The sequence below is a fragment of the Dama dama genome, chromosome 9 (genome assembly GCF_033118175.1).
Source record: "Dama dama isolate Ldn47 chromosome 9, ASM3311817v1, whole genome shotgun sequence".
Classification (NCBI taxonomy): Eukaryota; Metazoa; Chordata; class Mammalia; order Artiodactyla; family Cervidae; genus Dama; species Dama dama.
Window position 1 is genome coordinate 71,006,582 of NC_083689.1, and position 21,210 is coordinate 71,027,791.

Genomic DNA, 21,210 nt, shown 5'->3' on the forward strand with positions numbered 1-21,210 from the left:
CTGCCTGGTTCACAATGCTGATCCCGACACTAATGAAGCCTCCCAGGCGGTGTCTGTTCTGGACCTTCAGTCCTTTGCCAATCGTTAAATAGACATTCCTTAAGCCCCAGAACATGCTGGGCAGGGCCTCCATGCTGGAGATTTAGCAGAGATCGAAGCAGATGCATCTCCACCCTCCTCCACTTCTGTTTCCTCCCTGGGAGGTGGGCACAGGGGATCACCCTGCACAGATTCACCAACACCTTGATGTGTGTAGGAGATTGTCTCTTATCCTGCGGGTTCGTGTGTGAGAATGCCATGGAAAGAGTGCAGAAACATCTAAAAAGCCTCGGTTCTTCTTTGTGATAGATGAAAAATGGCCACCTCTGACCCCATTTTTCACAACGTAAGCACAGATGGACTTAGCAGTGACTGGATAAGTGTAACATGGTTAGACAAGGTGCTCCTCTAGGTATGGGAGCCCTGGTTTGGGAAGTGTAAGGAACCAAGATGAGTGCCCATCACTCGGGCCTGAAGGTGGGAAGGTGGGGCTTAGAAAGTCTCAGGCTGATGCTGAGAGAGAGCAGGTGTCTCCTCCAGAGCAGCCAGTCTGGTCAAGGCTGCTCTCTCAGGGCACCCTTCCAGACAGCCTTGTGGACAGTTCACAGGCATGGCATGAATTAACAGTGTCTCACAAAGGGACTCCCTTTTCTATTCTCTTTTAAACCTTGCTGATGGTATCAAGGAGCAAGTCTTGAGTTGGTGTCAAAATGTCTTTAACAGCTCTCCAGCAATTGCTAATTTCCCTTTTTATCAAAGAGAGCAGGCCCTAAGCTCAGAGTCCTTAGATGGTAATAGTATCCAAGTCAAAATTTTAATATGATTTTGTTTTCATTCCACTTATTATGTCTCTTTCCTTCTATTTATTATAGCAGAAGGGTGCTGGTTTTTCATTTGGGGAGTAACATGGGCTTTCTTTTAAAAGAAGTTTTTTAAATGACTCAATATAAAGAAAATGCATTTAATAATAGTACTGATAGTCTGTGGTTTAAAAAAAGTGAAGACAGGGTACAAGTGGTGTGCAATTGGCTGAAAGTAGCAAAATACTCTAGAGCAAAGTTTCTCACATCTTTCCAAAATAATCCCCCAACCCCTGTAACAGCAAAGGAGCCTGGACATTTGCCTCAGCTGACTGAAAGTGTAACTAAAGAGCCTATCTTCAATTAACTCAACAATGTCCTTGAAGTGTGTTTTATTTCAGTCATGTCAGTTTCAATTTCTAACCTATGGTTGTTTTAATTTTAAAATAGTGCTTTTATTTTCTAACTGAGCCCTGCTGCTCTAGATGGACCCTCCTAAGAGATGCCATCTTCCTCCCCTTGCCCACCAGGGGGGTATGTGTTTTCCAGCTTGAAAGGCTTTGTCAAAGGGCACTCATCCAACCAAGTAGCTCACAAGACCTCAGTCATTTGAGGGAAGATGAGTGGGTAGTCTACAGATGCATTTTTACAGGAGACCTATTGCATGGAGGCCTTTAAGCTACATGATGTGGGGTGCCTCGTCCCCACCTCTCACTACCCAAAACGAGGCAATGCAGCCTGACCACCTCCCTCCCTCTGCAAGGCACCCACATCGGGGGCATGCCTGCCGGCTTCCACTGCTGCCGCTTCAGCGTCTGGTCCCGCATCTTCCCCAGAGTTTTTGCGTGGCAGCTCCACCAGGGGGAGCCCCTGCAGCCCTTCTTCCCACTGACCTAGCCCCGGGGCCTCCTCTGGCCATCTCACCAGCCCATTGGCTTCCTCCATGTGGCCAGCTCTGTAAGACCATCGAGGTTCGTGGCACCGGATGCACCAGAACTGGAGGCAGATGAAGGCTAAGACCGCCGTGAAGCAGGCCAGCAGAATGGCCATCAGCACCCAGAGGGAGATCTGGGGGTCCACCAGGGAGCTTCCAGCGGCCAGTGGAGTCTTATCCAGGGTGTGGAACATGGTGCAGTAGTGCCTGTAGGGGAAGAGAATCTTCTTGCAGCTGATGCACAGGAAGTAGAGGGTGGACGGGGTGAGGTGTTCCAGCACCGCGGAGCTGATTGTTCGAGGCACCTTCTTCTCGTGGTGGAAGCTGGAGCGAAGATAGCCAGAGAAGATGCTGTTTGCGTTGGGCCTGTACGTGATGTGGTAATAGTCCTCCAGGCAGGGCTCCGAGGGCGACCAGGAGATGACGGCGCCCGTGCCAGAGACGTTCCCAACCTCGATGTTCATCTCGATTCTGAAACCAGAGTCAAAGTGAAGAGTGACGTGTCCTCATTTAAGTGTTGATTTATGGTAATCACAGCCACCGTGCATTGAGTATTCAACATGGAGACTAATATTGCCCCTGTTTTACAGACTGAGAGATGGAGGCCAAGAGGTGACAATACTCAGCTGGGCATAGCCGAGGAATGACAGAACCACAGTTCAGATCAGGGCCATCTCAGGCCAAAGCCAGGGGCTTGCAGGCCTAGGAAAGATGCACCCAGATTGCCTCAGCCCCATGCTGCCCTGTCTCAGAATCCTTAAATACAACATGGTTCCCAAACCTTAAAAAAAAAAAAAAAAAAAAAAGAAGAGAGAGAAGATAAAGGAATGAAGGAGAAGCCAGCACAGCCTCAGGGTCCCCGTGTTAGTCCCCATGGGCCTGTGACCTCCAAGCCAGATGATTGTTGCACCTAAAATTTCCCTCTGGACCTCCTGTTTCTGCCCCAAGTGCTGTGAGTTCATTCATCTAGAACGTTCTGGCCACTGTGTTTTTAGCCTCGCAGTTCTGTTGCCCGTGGCGAGAGGCACTTTGCGTCAGTCACTCAGGGGCAGCTCATTTCTCCCCAAAGCCTCTGATCATGTTTTGTCCATTTGTTTGCTGTTTTCAAAGCTGAATTACCCAGGAAACTAGTTTCCCAGGTCAAGATAATCAGCTCCAAATACAAGCAGAGCTGCTCCTGTTTGATACTGCTGGTTCTGTGACTGTTAATGGTGGTAATCACCAGTCACAGTTACCGAGCAGTTGCTATGTCACAGGTCATGCTAGAAGCTCAACATACTGTAATGAATATGCTTTATTCATCACAACCTCTGAACTAGATTCACATTTTACAGACGAGCAATCTAAGAGAAGCCATCAGCTAACAAGACCCAAAGCCACATCACCTCTGGATTTCCAGGTTTAGTAGTAGAATGTTATCACAAAATGAGGTGCAGGTACTCAGACTGGGTTGCTGCTTTTTCTGACACATCAAATGATCCCTCTTCTGGCTGCCACCCTCTCACTTTGGTTAAGAGTGCGCCATCTTCAAGCTTTTTAGTTTCTTTTTAATTCTGTGTATTTGAGAGAATTCAGTTCTTCTCTGCTGAATTGCCCTTGAGCTAAAATTCTAGAGACAGCCATAGTCAACCTGTGTATGTTCACAGATAGGTATCACCCAGCCCAGTCCTCTGCCCCTATTCTCTCATATGAAAGACAGAGGTTTCATTTCTGACTGTAGCAGCATAGTAAAAAAACAGTTGATCAGATTTTAACCTGAATTGGATACTAAGCCAGACTGGTTCCTCATGAGCTTATTTCTCTCCTCCCTGCCTCCCTCCGACCTCCTATTCTCATGCCCTTGCTCCTAGAGAAGGTGAGCTGCAGAAAGGTGCCCAGCAATGAGTGATCCTCCGTGCTTGATTTTCTTATCTAAAGATGACAGTAAACTACAATGCTCAGGAAGAGGAATGAGTTCCTTGCCATTTGGCTGGAAATGTTTTCCCAGAAAAATGGGAAATGAAAGGGACGAGACAGGGGTACTCAGATCCCTCCAGGAAGAGAGTCTTCTGCAGAGGAGCCTGAGTACCTACGCTCCCTCCGTGGGTCTCCTCCTCATACACACCCATCCAGTACCTGCCACAACTCCACAAATATACTTCCGACCACAATGAAAAGAGCTTAATTCATTACTTGTGCTACAGAGGCAATAGCCCTCGTAAACCCTTCCATCCGAAGTGACTGGGAATCCTGTTTCCTGTCATGAATCTCTCACATCTGCGCTGGCTATCTTTGCAGACTGAGTTTCCTATAGCAGACATTTTAAAAAGCTTTCTGTCAAGATGTGGCATTCACAGTTTTTAGGATTAGATGTCTCCCTGTATTTGTTTTTCTTCTTCTTCTGTCTCTCAATCCCCCCTATTTTTAGCTACTCATATTACCATTGCCTGGCTCTCCTCCAAGCAGAGTGTGAAAGGAAAAGCCATTTCCATTCCCAAGAAGAGCCGTGTCTGTCCCTTACCTGATACTCGCAGTGATCCGGTTATTAGGCACCCCTCAGAGGCAGAGTGGATCAGAGCCCAAGGATGCTGCCTTCTCCCCTCCTCTGCTTTGGGCTCTCTGGGCTCTCCTTGATGTCTCTCTCACCACTGTCTGAGTAATTGCACTGTCGCCCCCAACGCTCACATTATTCATTTCTTCAGATCAGCATCATTCACCATGGCAACCAGCAGGCATCTGTACGCACGATGTTTCAGTCTGGAAAGGCTTTTGCTCATTGAGAGGAGCTCTGATTCCTTCAGCCCCAAAAAAGGCAAACAGTCCTCTCCATGTTGATCCTCAGAATGAAACTAATTCCTCAAAGGCCCCTAAATTGTCCCTAATAAGCTAGTTATCATTTTTTTCCCTCATCCAGACCTTCTTTGGACAGTGGTTTCAAAGGTGAAGATGCCATTCTCTGTTTTCCCACAAGATATAATTGCCTCCTCATCCCCTCCCAACCCAGCCCACTGCCACTCCACCTCTGTGTCCTCTTACTTCTTTATTCTTGTCTCCTGGGGCATTACCTAGTTGTATGACATTGGTCAAGATGTGTTTATTCTCTGGGCCTTAGTTCCATCATCTGTAAGGCTAATGGCTTGGGCTGGATCCAGATGTCAGATAGAAAACATGAGTACCACCCCGCCCCAGTCCTGAGCCCACATGAGGTATGCTTGCTAAACCATCGGGACACTTGTCCTGAATTGGTTTGAGTGTTCCCCACCCCCACCCTACCAAATTCAGTCCACCCAGAACCTCAGAATGTGACCTTTGTTGGAAGTTGAGACTTTGTGGATTTAATTAGTTAAGGACCTAGAAATGTTATCATTCTGGATTTAGGGTGATTCCAGTGATTGGTGTCTTTATAAGAGAAAGGAAAGGGGGAGTTATACACAGATGCGAAGGGTAGAAGCCCGTTGAAGTGATGCTGCCATAAGCCAAGGACTTCCAGAAGCCAGGAGGAACTGGAAGATGCAAGGAAGGGTTCTCCTCTGGAGCTTTCAGAGGGAGCACAGCCCTGTCGGCATCTTGATTTCAGGCCTCTGGAACTGTGAGAGATTAAATTCCTAATGTTTGAAGCCATCGTGTTTCTGGTAATTTGCTACAGCAGCTCTTGCTCAGATGGATCTAGGCCTGAATCATATAACACAATAATAAAACACAAGCTAGGTGTTTTTAAAAAGTCATCTTTTTTCTTCTTGGTTTTTGGCCAAAGTATCCAAGTGAACCCACGAAAGTCTCCTTTTGATTCACATCAGTGATAATCAAAGAGTTATAAAAGCTGCCCAGTGAGTCACAGACCCTGCCCAGGCCAAGGGTCTCTGTGAGACGTGGGGTGTCGGGATACCGGGTGTCCATCAGTTAGACACTTGCTCTGTGTTTCCTGTGACATTCGGTGTTCCCAGGGGTCTGGCTGGAATCTGCTGTGATGCGTGCTAATGGTGAGTCCCTGCAGAGCCTCACAGCGTCCTCCTCAGAAAGGCCAGTGCAGTAGTGTGCAGATGCCTTTTGAAAAGGTTATTTTGAGGAGAATAAAAATACCAGAGTTAGGGGACCTGTTAGATGAAGCTCAAGCCTTTGCCACCAAAAACGAGAATTTATTTTTAATGCTCCTGGATGGCATTTTTCACACTGAGCTTTTTATTTGAGAAGCTGAGACACTGGGAGAATGTCCAGTCTAGATATCCTCTTGGTTCACAGATTCCGAGAGAAGGAAAGGTTTCCCCAGGCAGGGGGACTGATGAGTGGCAGAGCCAAGAGGGGAATCTGGGTCCAAGGAACCCTGACTCCAAGGCCAGGGCTCATCCTGCTCCCTTGGGTCATCACCATTCACCAGCAGCACCCAGAGCACCCAGTGAGCCCTTGTGGGTGAGACGTATCACATGAGCACACTTGATTCAGTAGATCGCACCCAGCCCAGCTCCTCACTGTCTCCACCTTCAGGGTGCAGTCACCCTTCTGCAGTCACCCGAATGGTGGCCTCTTCAGCTGTCAGGCCTGGGGCCTCTGGTTGGTTTACACCAGCAGTAAGTCACTGCAGAGGAAACCAGTCATAAGCGGGGTCCCTACTCCCTCCCTGAAGGTGGCAGTGAACGGACAGTTGCGAGGGCATGCCCTGGCCCCAAAACTGATTGCCACCCAGCAGCTGAAGACCCCAGGCTGGGTTCAAATCCTGCCTGTATGGCCTTGGACAAATTTTCTGACTGTCCCAGGCCTTGGTTAACTCTTCTGTAAAAGACAAATATTAATACGACCCGCTTGATGATGCTGGAGCAGTGAGATGAACCCATCTCTGTAGTGCTGGGCTTAGGAATAGTAGCTCTTATTATTTAGTAGACAAGGTACATGGACATGATCCATTGCCTAAGTTGGCTGTAGCTTCATCCAGAGGCTGAGAGGGACAAAGTGTGCCATCTGCATGATGCTTCCTTCCCTCTTTCTCTCCTTAAAAACAGTTATATTTTTTTAATGTGTGTCCTCATTGTACATAAAAAGTATCAAATAGTTTAAAGACAGTAGTCAAACACAAACTACTCAGAAATAACCACTGAGAACATTTTGGTGTGTTTTACATGTTTTTTCTCATCTTACCCACGGGGAGCTCTTTGAGGTAGGCCTTCTTACCATCATTGTATAAAGGGAAAAACTGAGGCTCAGAGGGATTGACTAATTTGACAAGTATCACAAGGCCAGGCAGTGGCAGCGTGGGTCCCTGCACCGAGGTCTGTTGGTCCAGACCCCAAGCTCCCAGCCGGCCTCTCTGATGCCAATCTTCAGTCAGTAGTGGTCAACAGTAGCTCTTCACCTTGTGGTTGACTTCTCCGCGAACTGGAGACAGGACTTTGCAATTTGGTGGATTCCAGGGTGATGGGAACAGGCAAGAAACTAAAAGATCACAGAGGGAATATCCAGTTACCTGAAAGTACCAGGTAGAAGCAAGGAGAAAATCAGCTCCATTTGAGAAATACAGTCCACAAGTGTTTCCTCTTCTGGAGTCTGGAGTCCAGGTTCCCCTGCCTAAGAGCTGCGTCACTTAGGATTAGGGGTAATATTAAACGTAAAAAACCTTTAGCACCTGGTCACCAAAATTACTATATGATTCAAAACTTTAAAAAATGTTATTCTCTAAGTGAATTGTAGAGTTCTATCATAATACAGCCTCCCAAGTGATAAATATTGTGGCACAAATCATTTATTAAATTATACCAATAACTTCTCAATTGTGTTTTGGTCTTTGGAGATTGGTGGTGTGATCTTTTGCTCGATTTGGCTGTTGGTATCTAAACAGTGCCCCAGTGTGAGCCTTGATTTGACCTCAGGGAAATTCATTCTACACTTGCAGTGCCTCTCCATGAAGCCGTAGTCCTTGGGGTCTAGAAACCAGGGCTTGGCTGCAGCAAGCTGGGTGCATCTCAGCCTGCTCCATACCTGGGCGCCAGCACTTCACATGGGGCCCGAGCAGGGGAATCTCCCTTGGCCCCATGACACCATCAGCAGCGCCACCCGATTTCCTGCCCCTACTCTGCTATCTTATCTGTGTGGCACCTCTTCCAGGCTATACAACATTATTTATCCCCCAGTCCAGAGGAATCTTGTTATTTTGCCAGTTGGTAGATATGGCAGAATATCATCTTGTATTTCACTGCAGGACAGTCACTTCACTTCACTTGGGCTTTCTGACTTAAGTTTTTTTGGTTGCACTGAGTCTTCATTGCTGTGCATGGGCTTTCTCTAGTTGCAGTGAGCAGGGACTACTCTTCATTGCAATGCATGGGCTTCTCATTGCAGTGACTTCTCTTGTTGCAGAGCGTGGGCTCTAGGGCATGCAGGCTTCAGTAGTTGTGGCACATGAGCTTAGTTGACCTGAGGCCTGAGGAATCTTCCCAGACCAGGAATTGAACTCATGTCCCCTGCACTGGCAGGTGGATTTTTTCTCTTTTTTTAAAATGACACACACATATTGTTTATTGCAACATTATTGGACAGTATTTCTCAGGGAAAATCGAGTGATGATAACATAGATAATCAAGATAAAGGTCATGAGAAAAGGTCATTTGATAGATAATAAGTAAACACAGGTGATCATGTATATATACTCTAGGAAAAGGAAATGCTCTTAAAAGTGAACATGAAGTGTAAGATTTTATATATTTTAATATTTATTAAGCATAGGAAGAAGATGAAGTCTGTTTATTCTATTGTCTACTTTTTAATTTATATTTATTTTTAATTGATTGATGATTGCTTTGCAATATTGCTTTGATTTCTGCCACGTATCAACATAAATTAGCCATAGGTGTACATCTGTCTCCTCCCTTTTGAACCTCCCTCATGCCTCCCACCCATTCCCACCCCTTTAGGTTGTTACTGAGCCCTGTTGAGTTCCCTGAGTCACACGGCGAATTTCCGTTGGCTATCTGTTTACACATGTTAGTGTATGTGCTTCCATGCTGCTCTCTCCATTCATCCCACCCTCTCCTTCCTCTCCCCGGCCCTTGTCCATAAGTCTGTTCTCTATGTCTGCATCTCCACTGCTGCCCTGCAAATAGGTTGATCAAAAGCATCTTTCTAGATTGCATAGATATGCATTAATATACAATATTTGTTTTTCTCTTTCTGATTTACTTCACTCTGTATAATAGGCTCTAGGTTCATCTACCTCATTAGAACTGACTCAAATGTGTTCCTTTTATGGCTAATATTCCATTGTGTATATGTACCACAACTTCTTTATCCATTCATCTGTTGATGGACATCTAGGTTGCTTCCATGTCCTAGCTATTGTAAATAGTGCTGGCAGGCAGATTCTTGCCACTGGACCACCAGCGAAGTCCTTCACTTGGGCTTTAAATTCATCCTCTGCTAAACGGGGATGATTATACCTGCATTACCTGGTCTCAAAGGCTGCTTATGGCCCCCAGAGATACCAGATCCTAATCCTAGACCTGGAAATGTTGCTTTATTTGGAAAAATGGCTTTGCAGATATGATCAAGTAAAGGATCTTGAGGTGGGAGTATTATCCTGGTTTATCAGGACAAGTCCTAAAGGCCATCACTAGTGTCCTCATGGTAGAGAGGCAGAGGAAGGCTGCACATACAGAAGAGAAGGCCAGATCTCAGCAGAACGATTTGAAGATTGCCATTAGTGATGCAGCCACCACCCAGGGAATGCTAGCAGCCACCAGAGCTAGAAGAGGCAAGGAAAGGATTCTTGCCTCAAGCATCTAAAGGGAGTGTGGCCGTGCTGGCCTTGACGTTGGCCCAGTGATACTGATTTTGGGTTATGACTTCCAGATCTATGAGAATAAACTTCTGTTGTTTTAAGCCAAAAGATTTATGGTAATTTGTTATAGCAGCCATGGAGAAACAAATACAACTGGACAATTACAAAGGAATTATGTAAAAACATTCATAAACAGGGAACTATGATACACTTGTGTATCATCATACGAGTACAGATTTTTTTAAAAAGCAGCATCATTGGTTTCCTCCAAAAAACTTTTGGCAACTCTAGATATTGTAGTGTTGATAGGGTATCTCAGAACAGGAGGGTTTGGTTCCTATTCTCCCTCTTGCCTTCTCCAAAAGACTTTATTCATGGGACAGAAAACAGGAGAAGAGTTATTTCTTAAGGTCTTTACTTGGATCTTTCAACCTCTGAGCCGAGAAGACCAAAAAGACACCCCGATGTTGGAGAACCAGCCCTATGGCTCACCAGACGTCAAAAAGGGACAGACAGAACATCAGCACTTTTACCCGCTCCCTCGCAATGGATTTGAACTTTAACTTAGGATTTATCAATTCTTTCAATCATCTCATTCTGTGGTCTTCCCAACAAGGATGATATTGCTGTTTTATTCATTTACCTGCATCCTCATTTACCTGCAGGTTTTAGAGTGAAGCTCCAGGTCTCTGCCTCTCTGAATTAGAGAGCTATGTTTGTGTTGGTGGGCTGATGGCATTCAAATTGCTCAAGGGACATTAGAGAAATTGTAAGTAAAACAGGAAATTAGAAACAGTTTTAATTCCTCTTGGGATCTCTGAAAACAGCAATTGTGATTCCAGAAAGCAGAGATGCAAATTGCTTGCAAATTTGATTTGCCAAATAAACAGGCTTCCCTGTTTGCAGTGGATGGTCTTGTTTATCATCTGGTGAAAGATAGACACTTGATGACTAAAAGTCCATCTACTACACTTCCGGATGGTTAAAATGGTACCTTTTATGTTTTGAATATTTTATCACATTTTTTTAAAAAGTCCACTTATACAGAATATTACAGTGCCCAGAATCTGCCAGATCAATTCAGCTCTTTTTTTCTCTCCTTAAAATGCTATTTCACTTTTAAACAAATATGCATCTATGTCACACATTGATATTATGGCTCCAATTCCTGAATCACGGTTATTTCTTGAGATCTCATAAAGGTATCTATTCTGAGCAAGAAGATGGTTTTAACCAAGCTTAATTTTAAGCAAGACATAAACAAGGTACATAATTAGTTTCTAAATGCAGGCATTGACTGTAGCCCAAGTCAGTTAGCAGGATTGGTTCTATATAAGAGATCTGTAGCAAGTTTCTAATGTCTCAAGTCACGTTGCATTCCTGTTTTTCCTTGCCAAACCTCAGAAAATGCCCCGGCTCCCATATTCCCACATTTTCTCAATAGGGCCCAGCCTCCTCCTGAACCAGCAGGTCAGATGGGTGCCCTGTGGGGGTGTGTGTGCATGTACTTTCCAGCATGCGTGTGAGTTTCCTCCTGCATGGGTGTGGTGTGTTGGGGGTGGGGGGTGGCAGTTGGGGAATGAGGGGAGCTTGTTCACTTAGAAGGAGGATTTGAATTCTGCTCATTTCATGCTGGTCCTTCCTGAGCTCGGGCCATCAGCTGAGGCCTGAATGGTCCAGGCCAGAATCCAAGAGTAATGGAGGAATGTCAGCAAGAGGCCTCCTGTGTGTGGGTTTGTAAGGGTTTTTTTTTTTTTTTTTTAGCCCTGTGTGTGATTAAACAATTCCAAAATTATTCTTCTCTGCTTAGAACTCTGGCGAGAGCTGCTGAAGAGTTTCCATCTACCCAACTACATTTTTATTTGTGCTTGCCAAGAAGTGCCAAGGGAAACTTGTATTAGAAGCTCCTTGGGTGGGAGTGGCGGCTAAGGAGGCTGCTAAGAAGGATGAGCGGCAGGGAAGACCACAGTGGAGCTTGCACCTGTGGAGGGGAGTTAATAGCACATCTGCTCCCACCCTCTGTCCCCGGCAGAGCGACCTTCCAACATCCCTGTGTCACATGACTCAGTGCAGTCTGTTGTTGGACAGCTCCTATTTTTATAATGTTCCAAATATTGAGCAAAATCTCCATTTCTTTTGGTATCTTCCATCAGCTGGTATTGACTCTGCCCCCTGTCACATCTGTCCCCATGTGGGATATACACTGTGTTGTTCAAAATTTTACCCCATAGATATACTCTCCAGATTCAGAGAATCGTGACTATAGCCAAAGCCTCTGGGAGAAATTTGATCAGGAAGCTGTATTTTCTTAGTTTTTACTTTCCAGTTACCAGGATCAAGGTGCTGGCAGATTCCGTGTCTGATGAGAGCCCACTTGCTGGTTTGCAGATAGCCTTCTTCTCCTAGTACATGTGGAGAAGAGAGGGGAGGTGCAGGTGGGGAGGGAAAAAGAGAGAGAGGAAGGGGAGGTAGAGCGGGAGAGGGAGAGAGCATTTTCACATGTCTTCCTTCCAGGGCGCTAACCTCATTGATGAGGACACCACCCTCATGACTTAATTACCTCCCCAAAGTCCCACCTCCTAATACCATCGCAATAGGGATTAAGATTTCAACAAACGAATTGGGGGGTGAGGGCACAACCATTTAGTCAATAACATGCACAGATCATGTGTACATATAGTTTCATGAGTTTTGACAAACGTATACATGTGTGTAGTCAAGAACCCAGTCAACATGTGGGACATTTCCATCATCTAGAAAGTTCTGTCCTCCCACCACCAGAGGGAGGCCATGGTGTGTCTGCTGTTTGTTTTTTTCCCCCTCGCATCCCTGGAGAGGGAGCAGGAGGCTATGGAGTGGGCTTTGATTACAGAGCCAGAGCTGAGATGTACTCACTTGGGAGGGGGAGTACCTTCTGCCACCTGTGCCCTGGTGCCTCACTCCCCTCTCTCTGGTCCCTGCCTGTTTGGCAGGGTGGCCTGTTACAGAGACACTAAAATGGTTTGCTCCACACACAGAAAGTTAGATGGCCTGGCTCCATGGTTGACTATATCAAACTCAACAATTCATATACTCCAGGATTTGCTGATCATCAGCCTCTGTGAACATCATGCTTCTAATCAGTTATATTTTCCCTCCCCACATAAACTGCTCCTGCCCTACCTCATTTAGAAATCTTTAGTAACTACCTACAAGGTGTCCCTCCTCCAGGCTCAGGCAGAGTTTTACTGTGACAACACACCAGTGTTGCGTGCAGAGCACTGTTTTCTCACACTCTGCGTGTGCATGCTCAGTCACTAAGTCACGTCTGACTCCCCCAGACTCCTCTGTCCATGGGGTTTTCCAGGCAAGGATACTAGAGTGGGTTGCCGTTTCCTTCTCCACTCTCAACCTCCAAGCCTCTCCATATATAGGCATTAACTTAGCAAGAGAACTGTTATTCAGCCTGCTGGATGAGTGGGCTTGTGATTCCTCACGAATTCTTGTTATTAGTGGACACTCTAATTGTGTTCCTCATGTATCCTTCTTATTAGAGGGTACCATGATTGTGATGCTTGTTTGTGAAGTTTACAATATAGTAAAACATACTTGATGCAAAACCTAGGCTGAACATAATTGAATCTTCCCTGATGGCTCCAGACGGAGCTGAGAATCGTGTAGAACTCCAGAAGCATCATCACAGTTCCTTTTTAATTCATGTAGGATTTCTAATTAGCCAGCTAATAGATTATCAGATGTTATCTTTACATATTTGCATGCTCTGTATACAAGAGTTTTACAATTCCAGATAGGAGAACTGTACTCAAAACTAAGGTTAGAAGTGAAGTTTTTTTCTTAAAAAAAAAAAAAGAAAGTTTAGAATTTATGTAATAATTCTGCTTCCAAAGTTCACCTTTGTAGGCAGAGGTTAAAAACATGGGCTTTGGGATCATAACCACCTGGGTTCGGACAGGGTTCAGTTAACCTGTGAACTGTGTGACCTTGAGCAAGCTACTTACCACCCTCATCTGTGGTGGGATGAGGTGGGAGCCTCAGCCCCCTCATCTGTGAAATGGGGCCTAGAATTGTACAAATCACAGATCACATACATGGGTTGTGTATGTAATTGAAAATGCACTTGGAGGGCTTCATGAAGCCTGGCATGAGGTGCTCCATAAGTGGCAGCATTTCAAAACAGAGTCAATGATAACTTAGCTAGTATCTCACCTAGCTAAGTGAGACCAACTCAGAGCCCTTTATTTTGGTCCTGTGTTCTCAGACAGAAAGACCTTAAAGAGATTCCACTAATTCAGCAACAGCATCTCATGAGGTCCAGAGGACAGAGGAGATGGCCCTTCAGTGGTCAGGGCTCTGGGCCCTCAACCAACACCCAATTAGAACATCTCAGCTTTTGTCTGTTTCCTGTACTTATTTCTGTGACATCTTTTTTTTTAATTGCTACTCGAAAAGCTTCAAAACTGATGTTCTAGTCCAACCCACTCATTTCATAGATGAAGAAACTGAGGTTCAAAATTCCTGTATGGTTTTCCCACGTGGTCGGCAGAGGTCTCCTGCCCCCCAGACCTCTTGGTTCTCAAGACCCCACCCTGTGATAGATGAAGACACGTCGAAGTAGAAAGAAGGCAACGATGAATCAGCTATGGAGGTTTCACCAAGGTTCTTCCAGCCAATTCCTAGCACTGAAAATGCCCCTAGAGAAAGAAAAAGCATTTGTTTTACCCTCGCCCCGTGGCTCAAGAGTGAAAGTCCTGGTTTGTGTGTGGACAGTCAAGTGTAGCATGAGTCCTGTATTATAAAAAGATATTTGCCTGGAGGCCCTTTCTCCTGTCTTGCTAGGGAACTGCTGCCCCAGGAGATGCTCCATCGTGTGGTCACTGACCACCACTCTCTATTAGCATCTTGCAAAATGTATTCATAGGGGTTCCCCAGTGAGAGGACAAGGACGTCAAGCTTCTATCCTTCTGTGATTGAAACTCCTCCTGCTAGGACTCACATATGTGCATTCAGTTCTCTGCCTCTGACTTGGCCACATCCTCTGTTTTCCAGCCTCTCAACATTGCCTACAGCCACATCTACAGCTCCTACAGGAACTTTGTGGGGCCCCCGCATTTCAAGACCATCTGCAGACTCCTCGGTTACCAGGGCATTGCTGTGGTCATGGAGGAACTGCTGAAGATCGTCAAAAGCTTGGTGAGGAAGGGGCCCTGGGAGGGGCCCAGTGGGGAGCAATGAGGCCTGCTTTTACTTTTTACCTGGCCTGAAAAATCCAGCAACAGGCTCTTCAGCTGTGTCTGTAGGAATCACCCAGGGAATGCTTTGCCCTTGTCCCCTGATTCCTCTCACCTATCCCCCTGTAACATTTCATGCATTTTCTGACCTGTGGTTTTTTGCCTCTCCTTTTCTGATGCTGAGCTCACTTCTAGAACTTGCTAACTGAATTCAGCAATCTGGACTTTGACTTTAAGGCCTACTGGCGCTAGTGGTAAAGAATCCTCCTGCCAATGCAGGAGACATAAGAGATGCAGGCTCGATCCCTGGGTGGGGAAGATCCCTTGGAGGAGGGCATAGCAACCCACTCCAGTATTCTTGCCTAGAGAATTCCATGGACAGAGGAGCCTGGTGGGCAACAGTCCATGAGGTCACAGAGTCGGGCGGGACTGAAGTCATGCACGCAATGACTGCTCATACCCACCTCCTGTGCTGCATTATCTTATTGGAGCATGACAAATCCATGACACATGTGCTGCCATTTTTTCCACCCACACCCTTGGCAGATATCACTAATCAGTTACCATGCTTCTTCCCCTTGAGATTCCTTGCTGAACACTGATACTGGCCTGGAATTGTGTATCGCTTTTCCGTCATTCTGTATCCATGCCAAGTATGGTCATATGAGCGTTCATTTAACCAGGACACTGCTGCAGCAAGGCTTAAACATTTAAATAAGATTTTCTTGAAAGTTTGAGATGATGAAAGAGAAATAAAGTAAAGCATATCTATGTCAGGAATAGCAAGCAGAATTCGTCTGCTAACTTTAGTCCTCTGGTAGCAACTGTATATAATGAGGGGTTGTTCTAGGTTGTGAAGCTAAATTTAAAGAAGAAAATATGGTAATTGATTAAAGGTGTCTATGACAGACATGGGAGGGATGGATGAACCATGAATTTTCTGTGCATAAATTAGATGATATGTCAATCTTCATAGCTCCCTGGTCCCATTTCATCTTAGATCTTAGTTTAGCTCTCATGTAAGTGCCCCAACCCCAGGAAGGACCCCATGCCTAGAAATTGCCCCCGCCCCTTGAAGTCTGTGAGCCCAAGGGAATAATGAGCGTCCTCTTTTCTGTCTTATAAAGGCCCACGTTCCCTTACAAAGGGCCATGGGGCTGGCCCACTCCCTTAGGAGAGATCCTGCGGGTCCTCTTAGGGAGCAGTGCCCCACTGTCTTAGGCAGCTTGGGATGCTATGACACGTACATTGACACATACACCAAAGACTGGGTGGCTTCAGTGACAGATGTTTATTGCTCATGGTCCAAGAGATTGGAAGTCCCAGAGTACAGAGCCAGCATGTGAGGACTGTTCTCCTCCTTCACAGACAGCTGCCTTCTCACTGTGTCCTCATATGGCAGAGAGTGTCTTTCTCTTGCTCCCCCTCCTCTCTTCTTTTAAGGCATTAATCCCTTCCTGAGGGCTCCTCCCTTGTCACCTAATTCCTTCCCAAGGCCCCATCTCCAAATACAACCATACTGGGGATCGGGGTTTCAACATATGTATTCGGGGGAGAACAGATATTCAATCCATAGAACTTATCCACAGGTCTCAGCTGAACCCCTGTATACCCCCACTGGCCCACCATTCAGCCCTGAGACACTCATATGCCGCAGCCATGGATTATTCACTCATCTTGTACTCTTCCTTTGTCAGCTCCAAGGGACCATCCTCCAGTACGTGAAAACACTGATCGAGGTCATGCCCAAGATATGCCGCCTGCCCCGGCATGAGTATGGCTCCCCAGGTGGGTGACGGGGAACCAGGAGCAGGGTGTGGTGATAGGAAGATAATCCAGACCCATCGCACAGTGGAAGGGGGCGCCGGCAATCTACCTTGAAGTATTTGCTTCTCTGACATGGCAGCAGGCTGTCACAACACTGGGTTTGCACTCTCTCTCTGCCACTAAATTGCCCTGGACCATTTTTAATCCCCCTGAGCAACAGTATCATCTTCCATCAGTGAACAGAAGTGGTGCCCACTGGGCCTGCTTCACAGCACTGCCCAGAGGCTGGAAGAGGTCCACAAATGTGAGACCCGTTAGGTTGTGAGCATCGAGGTTTAGTTGTAAAGATCTTCCTTAGCTCAGCACATGCACATTCCTTCCTCCATGTGCCTATTTGGAGGAGACTGATGCCCCAGGCGTGGCGTAACGTGGCATTTCTAAGGTAAGTCAGGAAATAGGAGTTTTCACCACTCAATCTCTGGGCGGAGAAGTCAGTCAGCCTTCCCTTTCCTGATAGTGATGGCACCTGGAATGAATTTGGAGCCTGGGGATGGGGAAGGGTGGAGACTATGAGTTTGGTACCAGCTGTTTTTCCTAAATACCAAGATGTCAGGTGCTGGGTCAGCGTGAGTCAGAGCAGGAAAGGGCTGGGGCCTATGGATCTAGTTTTCATTCCCAGCTGCCCCGCTTACTGGCTGTGTGATCACTTACCCTCTCTGAGCCTCGTCTGAAAAGAGGGGTCACAGTGCCTGGTCCAGGGTGCTTTTATGAGTGTTACATGAGCTATTGCAGATACAGTGCTTAGCATGACCCTCCCACTCACCCTCCCCCCCTACACCTCCCAGGGATCCTGGAGTTCTTTCACCACCAACTGAAGGACATCATCGAATACGCAGAGCTCAAGACCGACGTGTTCCAGAGCCTGAGGGAGGTGGGCAATGCCATCCTGTTCTGCTTGCTTATCGAGCAAGCTCTGGTGAGTCCTGAGCCCCAAGGAATTGGCGTATCTCCAGGCTGGAAGGGTCCCCCCACCCCAAAAGATGCCCGAGGCCCCTCCAGCGCATCCCACCTGGGAGCCCTGCCGCTCAGCTGTGTGCTCTTCCAGGGCGGGCACGCGCTCCTCTCCATTCCATTCAGACCTCTCTGACACCCAGATCCTGGAAGAAGCAGGTCCTGGAGTCAGAGGGGCCTGGCCTTCCCCCTCCCGCCCCCCCCTCCCTTCCTCTAGCAGCAGGGCCTCGAAGTCTGTCAGAGTCTGGGTTTCCATTCGCTCGTCAGACATAAGATAACTCCTGGCGACCACAGGCCAGGCCCCGCGCTGGGGGATGCAGTACAGTGTCCTGGGTGGTGGAGAGGAGACCTGCCCTGAAGAGTGTCTACATGGAAATGATGTGTTTACTGTCAGAACAAGTGCTGTGAGGGGCGATTGCCAGGTCTGGAGGGTACACAAAACCTGGTGTGGTCTTGAGGGCAGGGGAGGACCTCCCTGAGGAGGGGACCTGAAAACTGATCAGGAATTGGCCTCGTGGAGAATCAGGGACCGCTGTTCCGGGCTGAAGGGAGAGCACAGAGTGCTTTTTTCGTTTGTTGTCATGGAAGACAGGGATTCTAACCCTGCAGGGCAGTTTAGAGGCTGAAAGGAGGTAAGACATGAAAGTGAAAGTCGCTTAGTCGTGTCCAGCTCTTTGCGACCCCATGGACTATAAGTCCATGGAACTCTCCAGGCCAGAATACCGGAGTGGGTAGCCTTTCCCTTCTCCAGGGACTCTTACCAACCCAGGGATAAAACCCAGGTCTCCTGCATTGCAGGTGGATTCTTTACCAGCTGAGCCACAAGGGAAGACCCAAGACATGTAAAGTAAGAGCTAAATAATTGGTTTGAATTATGCTAGTGGGCAAAAACATGAGTCCCTGTGCTTCTGCATCTTGGGGGCCATACAGAACTTGTTCACAGCTTGCTCATGGAGGCTGCGTTCTCCACACCCTCCCAGCACTCTCCACTCGGCTCTGGTCCCGTAAGGCGTCCACAGGTGGGCCTGGCCTTCTAGGCACAGGGTAATGGGCAGAGCCAGTGCTGTGGAAGGAAAGGCATGTCCTCAGGACGCAACAGGAACATCTTTCAGCATCCATTCCTGCCATCCTCTGTCCATACACACATTCAGCACAAAGGTATTGAGAACCTGCTCATTGCTGGGTGCATCCCTAAGTGGCAGGTCAGTGGCCGTGAATAAGACAGACAAATAATTACCATTTTTATTCCAGAGAGGGTGACGATAGAATCAGTAAACAACCAGAGACATGAGTGCAGATGGCAGGTGCTGTGAAAGAATAAACATGGAAACAGAATAGCTCGAGAGTCGCAGGTGCTGGGAAGCATGTGCTGTTTTTGGACAGGTTGAGGTCTCTTAGGAATGCTGAGAACCCTGGAGTGAGCTGGTGTGAAGAAACAGAGTGGATCAGGTTTAGGCTGAGGTGGGAGAGGCCGGGACCTCAGTCCTGGGCCAAGGGGGCGCCTCGGGAAGCCTTGGGATGCTGTGAGTAGTTGGTGGGGGGTGGATTCTGATTTACTATTTTAAAGGCCCTTTCGCTGTTTGGAGAAGAAGCAGCCAGAAGGTGAGTGAGGGGCCAGGCTATTTGCAGTTGTCCAGTTTGGCAGGGTCGTCTTGGAGGCATAGAGAGAGGGGCAGAAGGAGGAGGAATTTGGAAGGAGGTGAAGTGAAGGTAGAGGCGGCAAGGAAACAGTGAGAGCCCGAGAGGGTTCCTCCTCTGGACGTGTGAGCTGCAGCGAGCCGCCCCGTCCACACTTCTGTGCCTCGTCTCTGCAGCCAGGGATCTGGATCAGCTCTTCTCTCAGACCCTTCCCGCCTGACAGTCTCTGAAACACAGTCTATTTCGTGGGGAGTAATAGCCTCTCTGTTCCCCTCGAAATGGACTAAGTGTTCCTCTTCATGGTAACAGGTTTTTAAACATGGCTCAGCGGGCCTGGTTGCTATGGCAACATAGCCGTCAGGAGTCACAAGGATAAGACACACAGGAGAACCCACTCAAGGCCTCAGGAGGATGAGGAGACATGCAGGTGGGGGAGGGCAGGTCCCTGAGGCCCCAGTTCCCAGTGTCTCTCATGAGCACTGTTCTGCATGAGGAGCATCAGTTAACTTCCCCCTTACAGACCCCCAAGAGGCAGACTGTCGACCAGGCCATGAGGAAAGGAAATCCTGTCTCAGGCATCCCTGCCTGCGTGGTCAGTTGCAGATACCGCTGCAGCCAACAGAACACTCACAGCAAAGGCCTTCAGAGCTAAGAGAGACCCCAGCAGTTTATATGGCCCAAGCTCCTCTATGCATAATTAGGAAAGGAGAATCAGAGAGGGTGCAACTCACCGGAAGTCACACAGCACATGAGTAGCAGAGGTGAAAGAACAGAAGCGAGGGTTTCCAGTACTGATCGTCGACCTTAGGGGAATGTGAGTGGGGAGGAGACACAGCAACAATCAGGGCTTGGGGCTTCCCTGGTGGTCCAGTGGTTAGGACCCTTCGCGCTTCCACTTTGAGGACACAGACTCAACCCCTAGTGGGAGCTAAGATCCCATGAGCTGCGTGGGAAGCTGTGAGCTCTGCTTTCTACTTAGACAGCTGGGGAAATCCCCAAGATAAGACAGTGCTTTCTGAGATTAGAATGAGGCAGGAGCTTTTGGGAACTTTTTAATTTATGAAGCCAGAATAAATATTTAAATGACATATTGATTATTCTTATTAAATAGGAGGACTAACAGGAAAAAAAGAAAGAAAGGAGGAGGAAGGGAAGAAGGAGATTATATATGTCTGTAGAGGAAAGGCGTTTAAACTGTAATGTCTGTCCAGTGGAGAACTGTGTAACAGTCAAAAAGAATAAAGCATAAAGGTGTCTTTGTGCATACAATATAGAAAATAGTGAAAGACATAACAATGAGTAGAAAGAAAGTGAGTTCCATGATAAGCCGTACATTATGCTGTACAAACAAAATAAACAAATAAAGCCACAAAATAACCCTGTTTTGGGGGGAAAAAATCTGGGAAAATCATCCTAAATAGTTCAGTCATTTTTCTCTAGGTATTAGAGAGGGAGCTAGGATTGGAGGTCAACAGAGACATTTGCTGTATCTGGACTGTTGAATTTTTTATAAGGAATATATATTCCTGTATTATCATTGACTAAAAGTTAGTTAAAAAGATACAAGTAGTGTATCATGGTTTCAGGAAAACTGGACATATACAGAGAAGTATAAGATGAGAAGCCTTTTGCCCACTGGTCTCTTGTATTCTTCTAATAGCTTTACAGAGTTTTGTCCTGTTGTGGGGTCTATATCTGTATATATGTACAAATACCTTCTCTTGCTCTGTGGCTTGCCTTTTTAAAACAGATTATTAATATATCATTGATTTGTAGATGGATGGAATATAAATTGAAACGATTGATCTCCTGGACAAAGACATGTATTCTGTAAGTTTGGTGCTTGTAAAAAATTAAGGATGCAGTAGCAGAACAGAAATGTATACACCCGCGGGGTGGGTTCTTGTTTGGTCAGTTAGTGTTTTTAATGAAGGTCTAATAAGCATGCTGACTCAAACAGTAAATAATCTGCCTGCAATGCAGGAGACCCGAGTTCGATCCCTGGGTTGTGAAGATCCCCTGGAAGAGGGAATGGCACCCCACTCCAGTATT

General features: G+C 46.8%; 2 protein-coding genes across 4 annotated transcripts in view; one reads left to right on the forward strand and one right to left on the reverse strand.

The window, feature by feature from the left end:
- CYFIP2 (cytoplasmic FMR1 interacting protein 2) overlaps window positions 1-21,210 on the forward strand; it is a 133,762-nt gene that overhangs the window by 79,118 nt on the left and 33,434 nt on the right. For 2 of the 3 annotated variants that reach the window (XM_061151836.1, XM_061151835.1), the window contains exons 24-26: window positions 14,561-14,704; window positions 16,440-16,530; window positions 17,355-17,485. In XM_061151836.1, coding sequence (XP_061007819.1) covers window positions 14,561-14,704; window positions 16,440-16,530; window positions 17,355-17,485 — 366 coding nt within the window. Of the gene's footprint in view, window positions 1-14,560; window positions 14,705-16,439; window positions 16,531-17,354; window positions 17,486-18,318; window positions 18,368-21,210 lie in introns of all 3 variants that reach the window. The other variant, XR_009694215.1, reaches the window with a different exon arrangement.
- Window positions 814-4,377, reverse strand: FNDC9 (fibronectin type III domain containing 9). The gene is made up of 2 exons (XM_061149475.1): window positions 4,274-4,377; window positions 814-2,244 (listed from the first exon to the last, which is right to left on the reverse strand). The coding sequence occupies exon 2, from the start codon at window positions 2,235-2,237 to the stop codon at window positions 1,554-1,556; it is 684 nt and encodes a 227-aa protein (XP_061005458.1). The 5' UTR covers window positions 2,238-2,244; window positions 4,274-4,377; the 3' UTR covers window positions 814-1,553.